The 18,044-nt window shown below is 42.4% G+C and overlaps 2 protein-coding genes across 10 annotated transcripts in view; one reads left to right on the top strand and one right to left on the bottom strand.

Annotated features, from left to right (window-relative positions):
- Nucleotides 1-586, top strand: part of LOC129869611 (nucleoprotein TPR-like) — a 58,362-nt gene extending 57,776 nt beyond the window's left edge. For all 7 annotated transcript variants that reach the window (XM_055944165.1, XM_055944166.1, XM_055944167.1 and 4 more), the window contains exon 49: nt 241-586. In XM_055944165.1, coding sequence (XP_055800140.1) covers nt 241-293 — 53 coding nt within the window. In that variant the 3' untranslated portion in view covers nt 294-586. The remainder of the gene's footprint in view (nt 1-240) is intronic.
- On the bottom strand, nt 49-11,454 carry LOC129869612 (proteoglycan 4-like). Of its 3 annotated transcripts, XM_055944172.1 has the most exons (16): nt 11,245-11,454; nt 11,026-11,117; nt 10,447-10,563; nt 10,111-10,233; nt 8,168-8,242; nt 7,962-8,045; nt 7,776-7,850; nt 6,980-7,039; nt 6,638-6,841; nt 4,627-5,487; nt 3,405-3,491; nt 2,818-2,954; nt 2,445-2,601; nt 1,953-2,060; nt 1,374-1,502; nt 49-750 (listed from the first exon to the last, which is right to left on the bottom strand). In XM_055944172.1, exons 2-16 carry the CDS (start codon nt 11,090-11,092, stop codon nt 632-634), a joined length of 2,403 nt encoding a protein of 800 aa, XP_055800147.1. In that variant the 5' UTR covers nt 11,093-11,117; nt 11,245-11,454; the 3' UTR covers nt 49-631. The 3 variants fall into 3 exon arrangements, with proteins under 3 accessions (XP_055800147.1, XP_055800148.1, XP_055800150.1); XM_055944173.1 differs by lacking the exon at nt 8,168-8,242 and having other exon boundaries at nt 11,245-11,453; XM_055944175.1 differs by lacking the exons at nt 7,962-8,045; nt 8,168-8,242 and having other exon boundaries at nt 11,245-11,453.
- Nucleotides 11,455-18,044: the final 6,590 nt, after the last annotated feature.

Genomic DNA, 18,044 nt, shown 5'->3' on the forward strand with positions numbered 1-18,044 from the left:
ATTATACTGTACACAGCTCTTAATACAACATATAAAACCAAGTCGAGATTCATTGTTGATGTTAAATCGATTTTAATAGTCCATTAAATACAGAAGAGAAACGTTTAATCTAAAATGATTTGTTACATTAGCATCGTCTTTACATTATACAGGCGCTGTACAGAATCAGAATGACTTGTTTTTACATTGGTAAAGCAGACCTTTGTCTTATATCATTATGTCTCGTTTGATGGGAACTAGGGACGTTGCCATCACGGGGTGTAACTGGGACTGGGAGGAGATTTGCCCGATAAACAACCGATCAGAGCTCCTGCCCCAACATGATTTCCATCTCCACAAGACATGATTCCCGCTACAAGACTGGTCACCATGGTTCCAAAGAGAACACCCGCGGTTACCATAAATCTAAATTATGTATCGTGCTTTAGAATCAGCTGTAGTTATGATGATCACTGATCATTTCATTGTTATGATGAATAATATATATATTTTTTTTTTGATTTGTTACGTGGAGTCCTTGCTTAAACATTGTGGTATTGTTTTTATGAATAATGATGCTAATAAAGTTTGAGATCCATTAGGAAAATGGTGTGTCAGTGAATCTGTTTTTGAATGTCCCTGCTGTTTCTCCTCAAACTTCCTTTGGACAGTTGAAAAAGTCTTTGGCTGAGTTCTTCTGGGGAGCGGAGCTCACCGGGGGAGTAGCTATGAAAGGTCGCTCATCTCCCATATTGACGTTGTAGTATTTGGCTGAAAGACACGGGAAGAGGGTGTGTTAATGTGAGGAAAATATGGGCTCACTTGAGGTCTGGACTTGTAGTCATTTGTAGAGTACCCTTGTTTTGACTTGAACCATGCAAAATATAAAACTGGCAAAGGAAAATGTTAATCACTTCATATGTCCAAGAATTTTTAAGTTTGTGTAATAATACGATACTGACAGAACCACCAACAATGATCAATGTTTTGTCAGAAAAACATGACCTGTGGGAGGCCTCTTAATTGGCCACAGCAGACTCTGAGCCTCAATTTAGTGTATCTTAATGACAATGACTAGACAGACAAACACCTCCCTCCTTATGGAGTAAGGAAGGGCTGCTGTTGACACAAACTCCTAGGACAGGATCAGGACCAAGCTGTGCCAGCAGACCCATCTACTCCACCTTCCTCTCTCTGACACACCCCGCCCAGACACATGGGGCTCAGACGTGTCCAACATTACGTTGTGTAAGGTCTAGTCTAGGACTGGATTTTTACAGCAGACCGACAGGTGCAGAGTTTTCCACCAAACCATTTAATTAATTTCTTTCATCAAAGACAGGGTACAGGCTCTGATTTGGTTAATAAAAATATTAGATTGGCTAAATACTTACAGCGTGAGAAGAGGTAGTAGTTGTATCCCTCTGGTTTCCTGTGGGTGGGGATGGACACGGCGGAGGTCACGGTGGACGGGAAGCCTCTCCAGGTCAGACGGATGTTGATCTCCTTTCCCAGCAGAGGCACTGAGAGGAGAGACCGTTCAGTTTAGAGAATGACAAATGTCATTATTGAGGAGTGATATTTGAACTGGAACGTTTGTCTAGGTGTCTTGGAGTACAAATTCCAGTTTGAGGAAATTATGTAGTTCTTAAATTTGTCATGTTGCAATCTGTCAGTTTACTTCTAATAAAAACATTGTTGCGACATCCCACTACAATCTGATTCTGCACCCACACAACCTGACTATTGTGATTGCTTTCTCTGAATAACCTGTTTACATTCGGTGAACCTCGTTTCCTCTTTCTCTTACCCTCCTTCCGAGCCGCATCTCTGAGTCTTTATAGAGAACTAATGCATCTCAGATCAAATAAAACCTGTCCGTGACTGGTTTTCAAGGTTCTCACCACTGCCTGCCTCAGTCTGATAAAATGTTCAGTGAAAGGACTGAAATGTCAAGTTGGGCAGCTCATTACCTGCTTGCCTGGCAACACGGTTGCGTACGGTATGAACAGAGTAGTGGACCTTCCTGCCGCATGTAGGGCTGATGCCAGACTGGTAGGAATACTTCTGCACCAAGCCTCCTGGAACAGACAATCATACAGATATCAGACGTGGTAACTCAGGATACTACGGATGACATGGGCATGCTTGTTTGTTGTGCTTTACCAGAGACAGCCGAAACCTATGAGTAAATATATTGTCACTGGCTTTAGCAATAAAAATATTCGAATGTATTTATATCAGAGTTAATATTGTCGCATTATGGTGTTAGTCACAGAAGGTTGGTGGCACCTTAATTGGGGAGGACGGGCTCATAATGGCTGGAGTGGAATGGTATCAAATACAACAAACACATGGTTTCCATGTGTTTGATGCCATTTAATTCGCTCCGTTCCAGACATTATTATAAGCCGTCCTCCCCTCAGCAGCCTCCACTGGGTAAGTAGTGTACAGCAGTCAGTCACCTCTCTTGAAGAAGTAGACAGACTCTCTCCTCTTGCGGTACTCCGGCACAGACAGGGCAGCCGTGATCTGTCCTTGCAGCCCATCGAAGCCCACCCTGATCAGCTTGGGGTAGCCGGGCTCCATCATGCCATTCTCGAACCTCCAGTAGTTAGAACCCTATGGAGGGGAGAAGACACATAGATAAACAATTTTGTTCTCTATCAACTCCACTTAATGTAGTATAAAAGTAGGTTTTATAACACTGTTTGGGATAGTCACATTCTAGGCCTATTGAACAGATATTACTGACTTGAAGTGAAGGGTATGACAAAATGGAAATTGTCCCATTTTGCTTTGGGTATCTTATGTTTTAATGTTACATAGGTGGTGTACCTTGAAGAAGTATGTCTTGCCCTGGCAGTTGCAGCGGGTGAAGACTGTGTCGATGGGAGAAGGGACACCCCACACGTCTGTGATCCCACGGGCAGGTCCTGGCACCCTATTGCTGTCCAACACCCAGAAATAGTGTCCTAAAGAAGGTGGACAGTGGAAGCAACACTGGTATTATGGTATGTCCATCTGCATCGAGTCCAATTTACTTTTCATCCTCAATCTATTTGTTTATTTTTTTTATTTAACTAGGCAAGTTAAGAACAAATTATTTACAATGATGGCCTACACCTGTATTATAGACTAGAAGATAGATACTAGAGGGTTGTCTTACTGTAGCTAACCATCTTTACCCTTGTAAATGAACGTGAAACATTTACAACATGTTTGGGGTTCTCTTGGGTTTGAAAAATAATCAGTGTCCCATCTATAAAATGTTAATAAGAGCTGAAGGACAGTCCAGTCACAACATCACAAAGGCCTGACAGACAGGATGCAGTCTGGGAATGCAAACCCAACATCTGGTGTGTCTGGTACATAGACGTATGTAATTACAGTATCTAGACCAAGTGTTATGGTCTGGCACTGACCTCTGAAAACCACCACGGTCCCATTCCTCAGCGTAGTCACCGCGCCGACGGGACGACCGCTGCAGATGTTGGTGTCATTGTGTTCATCTGGAGAAAAAGGAACCACATGAGGACTAATAAGAAAAACAAGTGAACCAGGACCATTTGAATTGTCTGTCCAAGTGTTAATTGGCTAAAGGGGCAATCAGCAGTTGCTACAGCAATTATTTTTTCCTTATAAATGAATGACATGTACCCATTGATTCCTGAAGAATATAACAGTTCATGAGCTTAGTTTAGCTGTCGTACTTCATCAGAACCCAAAATTTAAGCTTGTTTTACTCCAATGTTTGTAAACAAAGTAAATGTAAACAAACACTATATAGCCTCAACATGGTTAAAACTATAATTTTGATATCAGGGTTGGTCAGTCCTTGTATCCATAGTCTATATTTCTCCAGGCCCATCCCTCAGCTTTTTACTTAAACAGTGGCGTGAGAACGCTTTGTTTTTGTTTCAACTGCTGATTGCCGCTTTAATGTGACCTCTTTCTGTTTTTCTCTGTGAAGGAGCGGAGTACTTTTTTCCAAACCACAGAAAGTGCTGGACTGTCTTGTTAGGCTATGGGAAAACTGTCACCTTTGACTGTCACCAGTTAATATAGTGCAGCTCCACTTGGCAAGAGGAAGCTCTTTTCATCCAAGAGAAGTAATACAATCCCATTCTACACATTAAGGAAAGGATAGGCTGCCAAATCTACCTAGTAATAAGGCTGGTGACTACCATTGCCCAGTAATGAGGCTGGTGACTACCATTGCCCAGTAATGAGGCTGGTGACTACCATTGCCCAGTAATGAGGCTGGTGACTACCATTGCCCAGTAATGAGGCTGGTGACTCTACCGTTGTACAGTAATGAGGCTGGTGACTCTACCATTGTACAGTAATGAGGCTGGTGACTCTACCATTGCCCAGTAATGAGGCTGGTGACTCTACCATTGCCCAGTAATGAGGCTGGTGACTCTACCATTGCCCAGTAATGAGGCTGGTGACTCTACCATTGCCCAGTAATGAGGCTGGTGACTCTACCATTGCCTAGTAATGAGGCTGGTGACTACCATTGCCCAGTAATGAGGCTGGTGACTCTACCATTGCCCAGTAATGAGGCTGGTGACTCTACCACTGACTGTTTCTTTGCAATAGTATTAAAGTAAGACAAAGCAGGTCCAACATGGTTAAGCTTACCTGCTTGGTAGTCCCTGGGGTTGTCTGTGCCCAGATCTTGGTTGATATCAGTGAGGGTGCTGGGCCGTGTAGGACTGGGCTTGGGTTTCCCTGTGGGTTTGCTGGGCTTGGGTTTCTCCGTGGTTTTGTTGGGGGTGGGTTTGATGGTGAGGACGAGAGTGAGCTTCATGGGGTCGGTAGTGGTCTCCTCTGGTGCGGCCTTGTCTCCTTTCTCTTCATGTTCCGTTGGGTCTGTTGATGTGGCCTGAGGATCTGAGGTGGGAGGCATTGCCAGATCTCCAGTCTGGGGGACACTGCTGTCATCAAAACTATCTGGGGTGTCCCCTCTGCCAGGTTTAGCTTCGGGACCACTCTCAGATGCTGGTGCCTCAGAGGCCCCATTGGGATCCTGTGGGTCTAAAGGGGTGGTTGTTGGGGCATTCTCCTTGGAGCTGTCCTGCTCTGAGCTTGGGTTATCTCCTTTAGTGGCACTGGGTGTCTGGTCAGGCTTGGTGGGGGGGGTGGTGCTGTCTAGAGATGCAGGGGTAGCCTCAGGATCCTCTGTACCCTGTGTGGGGCCGGTAGAGGTTGGGTCGGAGGCTGGTGTGGTGGCAGCATTCTCTAGGTTTGAGGGTGTGGGTTCAGAGTCCTTTGGCAGTGTGTTCTCAGATTCTGCCTCCTGACCCTCAGGGTCCAATTCACTCTGTCCTTCAGATAGGAGTTCAAGGGTGTCCTCTGCAGGAGTAGGCCCAGGCTGGGGCTCTGAGCTCGGGAAGACCTGGTCGGAGGCAGAGGTGGGCTCAGAGAAGGATCCAGGGGGAGTTGTGTCTAATGCAGACGGGCTGCTGCTGGAATCAGGCTGTCCCTCAGGAACACTGGAGTCTGTGAGTTAGAAAAACATGAGATTTGATGTCTGTCAGATTTTGATTTGACTCCAAATGACTCAAAGTAGATTGTGAAACACCTTGTCAAATGCAATTTCCAGGAACAGTGAAATAGTGATATGTGTGATATGGCTCCGCTATCATCTCCCAAACTGTGCCCAGATGCTGTGGTGTGTATTGTTGGGTTCGAAATTTTGAACATTGAGATATTAAAGACATGATAGACCAGACGCATAGTATATTGAGTGAGATCTGTAGAAAGACAGTGCGGCTGTGGATTGTGCTGGGTGGACGGGAGGAGATCAAAGGATTGCTATAGGGGAGGCAGATGGACATCTGTTAACTAGGTGAAGGAGGGGTTGAGGTCAGGAGGTGAGGTCAGATCCCCTGAAGGGAGTAATAAGGGTTTAGTATCCTGTTACCCTCTTCCTGTGGAACCATAAGAAGGAGGAGTGTCTTAAGTGGGATATACAGTGGGGCAAAAAAGTATTTAGTCAGCCACCAATTGTGCAACCCCATAGAAAATCTTTGGAGGGAGTTGAAAGTCCGTGTTGCCCAGCAACAGCCCCAAAACATCACTGCTCTAGAGGAGATCTGCATGGAGGAATGGGCCAAAATTCCAGCAACAGTGTGTGAAAAGCTTGTGAAGACTTACAGAAAACGTTTGACCTCTGTCATTGCCAACAAAGGGTATTTAACAAAGTATTGAGATAAACTTTTGTTATTGACCAAATACTTATTTTCCACCATAATTTGCAAATAAATTCATAAAAAATCCTACAATGTGATTTTCTGGATTATTTCCCCTCATTTTGTCTGTCATAGTTGAAGTGTACCTACGATGAAAATTACAGGCCTCTCTCATCTTTTTAAGTGGGAGAACTTGCACAATTGGTGGCTGACTAAATAATTTTTTGCCCCACTGTATATACCTGTGATGGTGAGAAATGTTTGTTTGGCTGTCTGAATTACAGCTGTAAAGATCCTTTGGCAGAATTAGACTTGGTTAAGTTTCTCTAGTGTCTGAGTTATTTACTCTGAAAAACAAGAACCTAACAGTATATATGCAATTTGTAAACTCCTGTCCTCACTGCACAATGAATTGCCGTACTGGGACAATAAAGATTGAATTTAATTTAATCACTTACCTGCTGTCTCAGTGGGAGCCACCTTGGCTGGTTCGGCAAGGTAGGGGTTGAGGTTGGCCTCTGCTGGTGGGGTCCACTCTTGGCCTGGTGTTGCCTCTGGATCCAATTCCTCAGGGAAGGGTGTGTAGTCCCCCTCTAAAATGGCCTCTTGCTCAGCCTCAGGAGAGGGAACAGGGAGATCTGGCCAGGTCTCACCCTTTATATCTGTGGAAGGGAATAATGGCAAATTAATGTAAAATTCACAATCACACATCTTCTAACTAGCAATTCAGCATAGGCTGAATAAAAAGTGAATTTGTAGCGATGTTGAGAAATGTTGAAAGGGAAAAAAGTTTCTCTCACCATCTCCCTGTTCATCCTGGAGTTCTGGTTCTGGAGTGACCAATGGCATGAACAAGTCATCTGACAAATTTGAAAATGAATTTAACTGAGTTATAGGTGGCATGTGTAATTACACAACTCTGTCTCTCTGATATTTTTCTATTTTTCTAGTTCATCCTGGCATGTCTTGAATCAAACCACAGACACTGATGACATTCCAGGCTGGAATACACTTCTACAGTGCCACCGGATCTGTAGTGGGCTGGCCAGAGTGTATCAATCCAAAAACACCCTGTTTTGTCCCGAATCGACCTTTGTGTTGCAACCCACATATAACACTTCCATCTCCTCATCCATCCTGGCCTCATCTCTCCTTTCCTCACTTCTCTCTTTGATTGAGACTGTGCCTGTTGCCCTCCTCCACACGGCCCACTCATAATGACATTATTTCCCCATGTTTCTCTTGGCCGTTGGGGCTGGCACGGACACAGAGCTGCTGGCTACCTCTGAGGAGACATGGCCTCCGGGCTCCGGCTCAAGTCACAGCTAGAGAGAATGTCACAGCAGCAGGACAGGCAGCCAATCCAAAATATCTTGGAATCACACTCTCTTCCATTTTTGACTGGTCAGGAAAAGTTCAAAAGATCTGTGTTTTTCATTAGACAATATTACTCTCTTATTACAGGGAATGGTTTGACTTTGTTGTTGGAAGATGTTGGGCTGAGTGAATAATTGTGAAAATTCAATTTTCATTCTTATTTAGGGCTGAAGTGTTGGTTATCCATCTCCTCAGTAAAGTTGTTCTGAAGACACTGACCTTCATTTAGTTCCTCCTGTGGATTGGGAGTCATCTCTGGCTCCTCATTTGGCTGGATCTGGGGAGGCTCTGGCTCTGGTGTGTCAACCAAGTACTAAATGAGTCAGAGTATCCAAAAGCAACAAACTTTCCTATAATATCTCTCAAATCTATTACTTATCATAATTATTGCTTTATGAAATATACCTTTTGGTTTGTTATCAATTACGTTATTGCATGAGCTAGTCTTCGGTGTTGTACTGGCTGGTTTTGTGCTTGAAGTGGTAAATACTAAAACAGAAAATAGTTAAGATGAACAGACAGGCTTCTGCATTTTAACATGCATAACGATATTGATATGAATATACTGCACGAATAGTGCCAGCATGCCTATCTTTAAATAAAAGCTATACCTTTTGGTTTTTCATCATTTACGTTATTACATGAGCTAGTCTTCAGTGGTGTTGTGCTGCCTGGTTTTTTGGTGTCTAGTAATTATTAAAAGAGAAAATAATGAACTGACGTAAGCTACTGCATGAGTTTAACATTTACATGCATATTTACATGCATAGTGCCAACATGCCTATCTTTAAATCAACTACCTCTAATCACTTTTTCATTGTAAGTCAATACTATAATTTATACGATGTTATTTCATATTATACATAATATTTCATACTTTAAATGATATGCTATCTTTACCTGTGGATGCAATACAGAAAAGTAAGTGTCTACAGAAAGTATGCACACCCCTTGACTTTTTCCACATTTTGTTGTGTTACAACCTGAATTTAAAATGGATTCCATTGAGAATTTTTGTGACTGGTCTACACAAAATACCCCATAACTCAAAGTATAATTATTTTTACAAATTAATAAAAAATACAAATAAATTAGATGTCTTCTGTCAATAAGTATTCAACCCCTTTGTTATGGCAAGTCTAAATAAGTTCAGTGGTAACAATGTGCTTAACAAGTCAGCTTAATAGCATTTAACATTATTTTTTAATGACTACCGCATATCTGTACCCCACACATACGTAAGGTCCCTCAGTGGAACAGTGAATTTATAACACAGATTCAACCCCAAAGACCGGGGAGGTTTTCCAATGCCTCACAAAGAAGGACACCTATTGGTAGATGAGTAAACGTTTTAAAAAAGCAGATATTGAATATCCCTTTGAGCATTGTCAAGTTATTAATTACACTTTGGATGGTGTATCAATACACCCAGTCACTACAAAGATACAGGCGTACTTCCTAACTCAGTTGCCGGAGAGGAAGGAAATCGCTCAGAAATCGCTCAGAGGCCAATGGTGACTTTAAAACAGTTACAGAGTTGAATTTCTGTGATAGGAGAGAACTGAGGATAGATCAACAACATTGTAGTTACTCTGCAATACTAATCTAATTGACAGAGTGAAAAGAGAAAAAAAGGAAGCCTGAACAGAATACAAATATTCCAAAACATGCATCCTATTTTCAACAAGGCACTAAAGTAATACTGCAAACAATGTGTCAAAGCAATTCACTTTTTGTCCTGAATATCAAGTGTTATGTTTCGGGCAAATCCAATTCAACACATTACTGAGTACCACCCTTCATATTTTCAAGCATAGTGGTGGCTGCATCATGTTATGGGTATGCTTGTAATAGTTCAGGACTAGGGAGTTTTTCAGGATAAAAAAAGAAACGGAATAGAGCTAAGCACAGGCACATTTCTAGAGGAAAACCTGGTTCAGTCAACTTTCCACCAGACACTGGGAGATGAATTCCCCTTTCAGCAGGACAATAACCTAAACCACAAGGCCAAATCTATTATACACTTACCAAGAAGACAGTGACTGTTCCTGAGGGGCCGAGTTACAGTTAGACTTAAATCTACTTGAAAATCGAGCGCAAGACCTGAAAATGGAGGTCTAGCAATGATCAACAACCAATTTGATAGAGCTTGAAGAATTTTGAAAATAATAATGGGCAAATGTTGCACAATTCAGGTGTGGAAAGCTTACCCAGAAAGACTCACAGATGTAATCACTGCCAAAGGTGCTTCTACAAAGTATTGACTCGGGTGTGAATACTTACAGAAATCTCTCATTTACATATTTCAATAAATTAGCAAACATTTCTAAAAACATGTTTTCACTTTGTCATTGTGGGTTATTGTTTGTAGATGGGTGAGAATACATTTATTGAATCAATTTTGAATTCAGGCTGTAACGCAACAAAATGTGGAATAAGTCAAGGGGTATGAATACTTTCTGAAGGTACCGTACATGCAAAAAAAACATGCATGGTTTCAGTGTAGAATTGTACTTCAGAAGACCATGCTAAGTGTGTTTGACATTTTACTAACCTTCAATACCACACTGGCTCTTGTAATCTGGGCAGCACTTGCTGTAGCGAGCGCAGTCCGGATCACAGTCACACTGCCTGCCTCTCTTAAAGGATTTGCCACATCGCCCTTTACACGAGTCACCTGGGACACAGTCAGACATACAGTACATCCATTATCACACCAGTCCCCTCCTGGTTATGTTATAACCCATGCATAATACCTGTACACCCATGTGCGTCTATATCATCTAAAAACATGTCACGCATTCTCATGGGTTATTATGATCCACATCTTGTTTATCATAATGTAATGTCACTCGGATACCACAAATAAATAGATAAGAAAAGTCCTTACTGGTGGTGCACTGGGATTCGTAGTCTTTACAGCACTCCTCGTGAGTGAGACAGTCATAATCACACTGGCACATGTAACCTCTGTAATACTCTCCTCCACATCTCCCACTACAGCTTGCTATACAGAAAGGTCAACAACATAAATAATATTTTGTGTCATTCAGTAGTCTAGCACACAGTCATGGAGATATATCTACAAAAAGAAAGTCACAAGTCACCAGCTATGGCAACAGTATCAACATCATTCCAACAATAAGGCCTTGTTACATGGACTTGTCACTTGTCACACTGACAAGATAATGGTGGAATCCTACATTACAGAGCCAGAAAAAACTATTTCCCCCTCCTAGTTAATCATTTGTGAATGAGTAAATAGAAATCAGTGTATATAAAGCATATACAGTCTGTTATACTTTTACAGAAAGAAATTCAGTATGCTCATGGTAATTTACGTAGTGACAACATGCATCCTTTTTCATCTCTAATGGAGGTTAGAACAATTTAGAGTAAAACCCAGAAACACCACACATCAGAAAACAAATCAAAGCAATTTACATATGCAGTGATTAGAAATACTCACACTGAGCAGAATTGAATGGGAGAGCACAAGCCAGCAGAAGAAGAGCAGAAAGAACTGATGGAGTCATCTTCACAGGTGTTCTCTGTTTCAACCTGAGCAATGGCATTCAGACAGACAGAAAGGAGAGAAGAAAGAACATCACAACTCAATTAATTTATATTCCATTATAAATCATATAGCCTATACACAATGAATTGAGAGTGAAAGGTCTCACTGTACCTTGAAAGAGTGAACCTCCGTCCAGATCCTGCTGAGTCCTGCACTGTGTCTGCTTTTATAAGAGATGTGAGAGGCAGGCTGCCGGTTTCTTCTCTGACAGGGATTCCCGTTAATTGGAGAATCTGGTCCAATTAAAACCCACAAGTGATTCGCAGACTAGACTCCTACGCACTGAAGGGAGGGAACCCAAGACCGCACATTTCTCCCTGCACATTTTGAGTAAGAGTTGGACCTGCTCCAACACACGTGTTTACTGTGCCAGTCAGATGACATCACACAGACTGGTGTACCCTTTTCTTTCAAAACAAGATTACAAAAAGAAGTTCAGCAAAAGGGTATTACATTAACTCAAGATAGGCTTATGCTATTTATTTAGTCTTTTCAGATCATTCCTATGAATATTGGCTAAGGTGGCAATCTGAAATGGGTAGGGTTATTCTATCTTTTTCTGAATTCAATAAAATTCTGTTCTCGGAAATAACATCTCAAAATTCAACCAAGGAAACTTGAATAAATATTTTGTGTTCAGATCCAAAATATCTTTTGCCACTATTTTTCAGGAAGAAGTAGCCTATTTCATTCGATTAGGATATTGCATGATTATGTGATTATGCAATGGTTATGGTAATATTTTACTAGAAACGAATAGACTGGTGGGACCACGCCAGTCTTCTACTCAGAAGACTGTTTTTATTCTTAGAATGATTGGTGTGGTTTAGCCTGTGTGGTCAGGCTGGTCACTGGTTGTTACTCATGCCACATATAAATAAAAGTGTGATTTAGTGAACTTGACTGTGAGACTGCCTTTGAAAAGCAGGGCAAGTCTGTCAAAACCATATCCATGCCCCATTGCCAAGAAAACAATGTGTCATAATGACACATGGGATCAATGTTATTCTTAATGCTAAAAACCTAGACCTACCTGATTCAATGCAGATGTTGATTCAATGCTGACCGGTCACTGAAATGTTAAAGTAGCATAGCCAAGTTACTTATCACATCAAACTCAGCTAACAACAAATGTTCCCATACCTTCAGAGAACATTACCTAATGTTTTCTTAAAAATGTTCCCATACCTTCAGAGAACATTACCTAATGTTTTCTTAAAAATGTTCCCATACCTTCAGAGAACATTACCTAATGTTTTCTTAAAAATGTTACAGTGATGTGCAAGGACAGTTTCCAAGAGGCCATTCCCTTAATAATGTCAAACAGAACTTACCCAGAAAGTGGTTACCATGTTCTCAGAATATTCAATATTAATGTGTCTAGACACGTTTTATTGGAACCTTGCAAAAATATTCCTGTGTCCAGTTTTCTGAGGGTTAGGAGATTATTCCATCAACGTCACACCAAACATACACAGAACATGTTCTCAGAATATAAGATATTAATGTTCTAGACACGTTTCATGCAAACGTTGCAAGAACTCTCCTGTGTATCAGTCATCAAGATGTCACCTGATGGTCCCAAGGGTAGCACTACAGGTTAAATGAGACATTGACATAGACATGGTGGCCTAGCAGGAAGATCATAATGCTGTGAAAAATCCCAGGTGAGGACATGTTGAATAAAAATGACAGTATAAATGAGCATGCCCATGTAATCACGTACAGGTACCTGCCAAAATAAAGGACACAAACATCGTAATAGGGTGTTGGGCCACCACAAGCCAGAACAGCCTCAATGCGCCTTGGCATAGATTCTACATGTGTCTGGAACTCTATTGGAGGGATGCGAAACCACTAGACACAAACTATTACTGACCTATATCCATCCTGCCCTGCCTTTCTAAAGTCTTCGAAAGCCTAGCGAACAAACAGGTCACCGACCATCTCGAATCCCACCGTACCTTCTCCACTATGCAATCCGGTTTCCGAGCTGGTCACGGGTGCACCTCAGCTATGCTTAAGGTTCTAAACGATATCATAACCACCATCAATAAAAAACAGTACTGTGCAGCCGTCTTCATCAACCTGGCCAAGGCATTCGACTATGTCAATCACCGTATTCTTATCGGCAGACTCAACAGCCTTGGTTTCTCTAATGACTGTCTCGCCTGGTTCACAAACTACTTATCAGACAGAGTTCAGTGTGTCAAATCGGAGGGCCTGTTGTCCAGACCTCTGGCAGTCTCTATGGGTTGCCACAGGGTTTAAATCTCGGGGCGACTCTTTTCTCTTTATATCAATGATGTCGCTCTTGCTGCGGGTGATTCTTTGATCCACCTCTACGCAGATGACACCATTCTGTATACATCTGGTCCTTCTTTGGACACTGTGTTAACAAACCTCTAAATGAGCTTCAATGCCAAACAACACTCCTTCCGTTGCCTCCAACTGCTCTTAAATGCAAGTAAAACTAAATGCATGCTCTTCAACCGATCGCTGCCCACACCTGCCCGCCCATCCAGCATCACTACTCTGGACGGTTCTGACTTAGAATATGTGAACAACTACAAATACCTAGGTGTCTGGTTAGACTGTAAACTCTCCTTCCAGACTCACAATCCAAAATTAAATCTAGAATCAGCTTCCTATTTCGCAACAAAGCATCCTTCACTCATGCTGCCAAACATACCCTCGTAAAACTGACTATCCTACCAATTCTTGACTTCGGCAATGTAATTTACAAAATAGCCTCCAACACTCTACTCAGCAAATTGGATGCAGTCTATCACAGTGCCGTCCGTTTTGTCACCAAAGCCCCATATACTACCCACCACTGCGACCTGTATGCTCTCGTTGGCTGGCCCTCGCTTCATATTCGTTGCCAAACCCACTGGCTCCAGGTCGTCTATATAAGTCTTTGCTAGGTTAAGCCCCGCCTTATCTCAGCTCACTGGTCACCATAGCAGCACCCACCACGCGCTCCAGCAGGTATATGTCACTGGTCACCCGCAAAGCCAATTCCTTCTTCGGCCACCTTTCCTTACAGTTCTCTGCTGCCAATGACTGGAACGAACTGCAAAAATCACTGAAGCTGGAGACTCATATCTCCCTCACTAGGGAATCCAAGCCGTCTTCATCGACCTGGCCAAGGCTTTCGACTCTGTCAATCACCATATTCTTATCGGCAGACTCAGTAGCCTCGGTTTTTCTAATGACTGCCTTGCCTGGTTCACCAACTACTTTGCAGACAGAGTTCAGTGTGTCAAATCGGAGGGCATGTTGTCCGGTCCTCTGGCAGTCTCTATGGGGTACCACAGGGTTCAATTCTCGGGCCGACTCTTTTCTCTGTATACATCAATGATGTTGCTCTTGCTGCGGGCGATTCCCTGATCCACCTCTATGCAGACGACACCATTCTGTATACTTCCGGCCCTTCCTTGGACACTGTGCTATCTAACCTCCAAACGAGCTTCAATGCCATACAACATTCCTTCCGTGGCCTCCAACTGCTCTTAAACGCTAGTAAAACCAAATGCATGCTTTTCAACCGTTCGCTGCCTGCACCCGCACGCCCGACTAGCATCACCACCCTGGACGGTTCCGACCTAGAATATGTGGACATCTATAAGTACCTAGGTGTCTGGCTAGACTGCAAACTCTCCTTCCAGACTCATATCAAACATCTCCAATCCAAAATCAAATCTAGAGTCGGCTTTCTATTCCGCAACAAAGCCTCCTTCACTCACGCCGCCAAACTTACCCTAGTAAAACTGACTATCCTACCGATCCTCGACTTCGGCGATGTCATCTACAAAATAGCTTCCAATACTCTACTCAGCAAACTGGATGCAGTTTATCACAGTGCCATCCGTTTTGTTACTAAAGCACCTTATACGACCCACCACTGCGACCTGTATGCCCTAGTCGGCTGGCCCTCGCTACATGTTCGTCGTCAGACCCACTGGCTCCAGGTCATCTACAAGGCTATGCTAGGTAAAGTGCCGCCTTATCTCAGTTCACTGGTCACGATGGCTACACCCACCTGTAGCACTCGCTCCAGCAGGTGTATCTCACTGATCATCCCTAAAGCCAAAACCTCATTTGGACGCCTTTCCTTACAGTTCTCTGCTGCCTGCGACTGGAACGAATTGCAAAAATCTCTGAAGTTGGAGACTTTTATCTCCCTCAACAACTTTAAAAATCTGCTATCCGAGCAGCTAAACGATCGCTGCAGCTGTACATAGTCCATCTGTAAACTACCCACCCAATTTACCTACCTCACCCCCCATACTGCTTTTATTTATTTACTTTTCTGCTCTTTTGCACACCAGTATCTCTTCTTGCACATGATCATCTGATGATTTATCACTCCAGTGTTAATCTGCTAAATTGTAATTACTCGATTTATTGCCTACCTCATGCCTTTTGCACACATTGTACATAGATTCTCTTTTTTTTCTACCATGTTATTGACTTGTTATTGACTTGTTTATTGTTTACTCCATGTGTAACTCTGTGTTGTTGTCTGTTCACACTGCTATGCTTTATCTTGGCCAGGTCGCAGTTGCAAATGAGAACTTGTTCTCAACTAGCCTACCTGGTTAAATAAAGGTGAAATAAAACTAGCTTTAAGCACCAGCTGTCAGAGCATCTCACAGATCACTGCACCCGTACATAACCCATCTGTAAATAGCCCATCCAACTACCTCATCCCATTACTTTTATTTATTTTGCTCCTTTTCACCCCAGTATCTCTACTTGCACACGCATCTTCTGCACATGTATCACTCCAGTGGTTAATTGCTATTTTGTAATTATTTAGCCACTATGGCCTATTCATTGCTTTACCTCCCTTATCCTACCTCATTTGCACACACTGTATATAGACTTTTTCTATTGTATTATTGACTGTATGTTTGTGATTCCATGTGTAACTCTGTGTTGTTGTTTGTGTCACTGCTTTGCTTTATCTTGGACAGGTCGCAGTTGTAAATGAGAACTTGTTCTCAACTAACCTAGCTGGTTAAATAAAGGTGAAATACATTTTTTTAAATAAAACATTTGGCAGTTACTGTGCCTTCAGAAAGTATACACACTCCTCGACTTTTTCCACATTTTGTTGTTGCAATGTGGAATTGGAATGGATTTAATTGTAATTTTTAGTCAATGATCTACACAAAATACTTTGGAATAGCAAAGTTAAAGAAACATTCTAACATCTGTAAAACATGTATGACAAATAAAACCCTAATATATATATCTTGATTATAAGTATTCAACCCCCTGAGCCAATATAATCACCTTTGGCAGTGATTACAGCTGTGAGTCTTTCTGGGTAAATCTCTTAAGAGCTTTGCACACCTGGATTGTACAATATTTGCACATTATTATTTTAAAAATTCTTCAAGCTCTGTCAAGTTGGTTGCTGATCATTGCTAAACAGTCTTGCCATAGATTTTCAAGATGATTTAAGTCAAAACTGTAACTAGGCCACTCAGGAACATTCAATGTCATCTTGGTAATCTGTCATCTGTCACATCCTTCTTGGTCTGGGGCTCCTCTCCTGGGGGTGGACCTTTTTTGCAAGAGAAACAGCTGCTAGTGCACCACATATGCGACCTTGAACACAATAACAGGCAGGTTAGTGGCATTTGCCACACATTTGCTCCCAACTCCCTGCATGCTGTTTTCTATGGCTGTTGAGTGTAATTAATGAACTGAGACAGAAACACTATCTTAATTCAATCCTGCAGCAAGAGGAAATGTGAATTATAATTCATGTACATTTTTGTAGGGGTTGATACATTTTTCGTTAGAACAAATCAAGTCATATTTTTAAGAGGAAATTACTAACTTTAGAATCCTTTTTAAACCTTAAATATACTACAATTTGCATTTCCTGTTATGTATCTGCAACAACAGAGTGATCAAATGAAGATAGCAGATCGTACATAGTTACTGTGCCCCACAGACTTGGAATGAACTCCAGGGCACAGTTAAACTGGATAGTTTTGTCCCCTATGCTTGCTTCAAGGCATTAATAGAACACCTGCTCATACAGGATTGCACTTGTTTTGTTTAATTGCTTTATTAGATTGTTGTTTGTACTTTTTCCTTATTTTTATGCATCTTGTATTTTGTATATTAATCTGTATTTCAAGCAGTAAGAAGGCAGTAAAATATTTGGGCCGCAGTCGCGCACAACCATTAGGTCTTAATTCTCACAGCCAGACAGCTCTCTTGGCTCCCCATTTTCTTGTCGTGATCAGCACACTTGTAGAAGCCTGTGCCTGCACTGGTCATATTGTCTATGGTCATCTCTGTGACTTTCACAGAAACAACCTCTATCTTTGTAGATGGTGGTCTGGCTAGGTGTGCGGAACTAGTACTGGCATCACATCTCCCTCAGTGACAGGGTGAGCAGGGCCCAGAATGTTAATGGAACCTGTGAGACAGAGAGGACAAGAAAAGACACTAGACTACTACATCTAGTGCAGATTATTTGGTATGTTATGCATAATCTCCATTGCACAAGGCACCCCCCCCCCCCCCCCAATGCTGCCAATGAATCAGTGATCAGTGATACAGGTGGCCTGAATCACAGATCACTGTGACTTTGCCGCTCTCACACCAGTACAGCCCACAGTAGAGAGAGGCTGCATGCTCCAGGAACCTCCTTCCTGACAGTGCCCCCTAGTGTCTGACACCCAGACCTAACTCCAAAGTCAGTGAGCTGCCACAATGTCCAGTCTGTGGAGTTACTCTCTGTGGAGTTACTCTCTGTGGAGTTACTCTCTGTGGAGTTACTCTCAGACACAGCAGGGCACTGGAGAGAGAAGAGCTCCCTTTGGAAGTGCTGTTGGCTGCTGGGGATCACTGCCAGGGAAGGTGGGGGGCGGGGTTACTGA

The sequence above is a fragment of the Salvelinus fontinalis genome, chromosome 14 (genome assembly GCF_029448725.1).
Source record: "Salvelinus fontinalis isolate EN_2023a chromosome 14, ASM2944872v1, whole genome shotgun sequence".
In the NCBI taxonomy this organism is placed as follows: Eukaryota; Metazoa; Chordata; class Actinopteri; order Salmoniformes; family Salmonidae; genus Salvelinus; species Salvelinus fontinalis.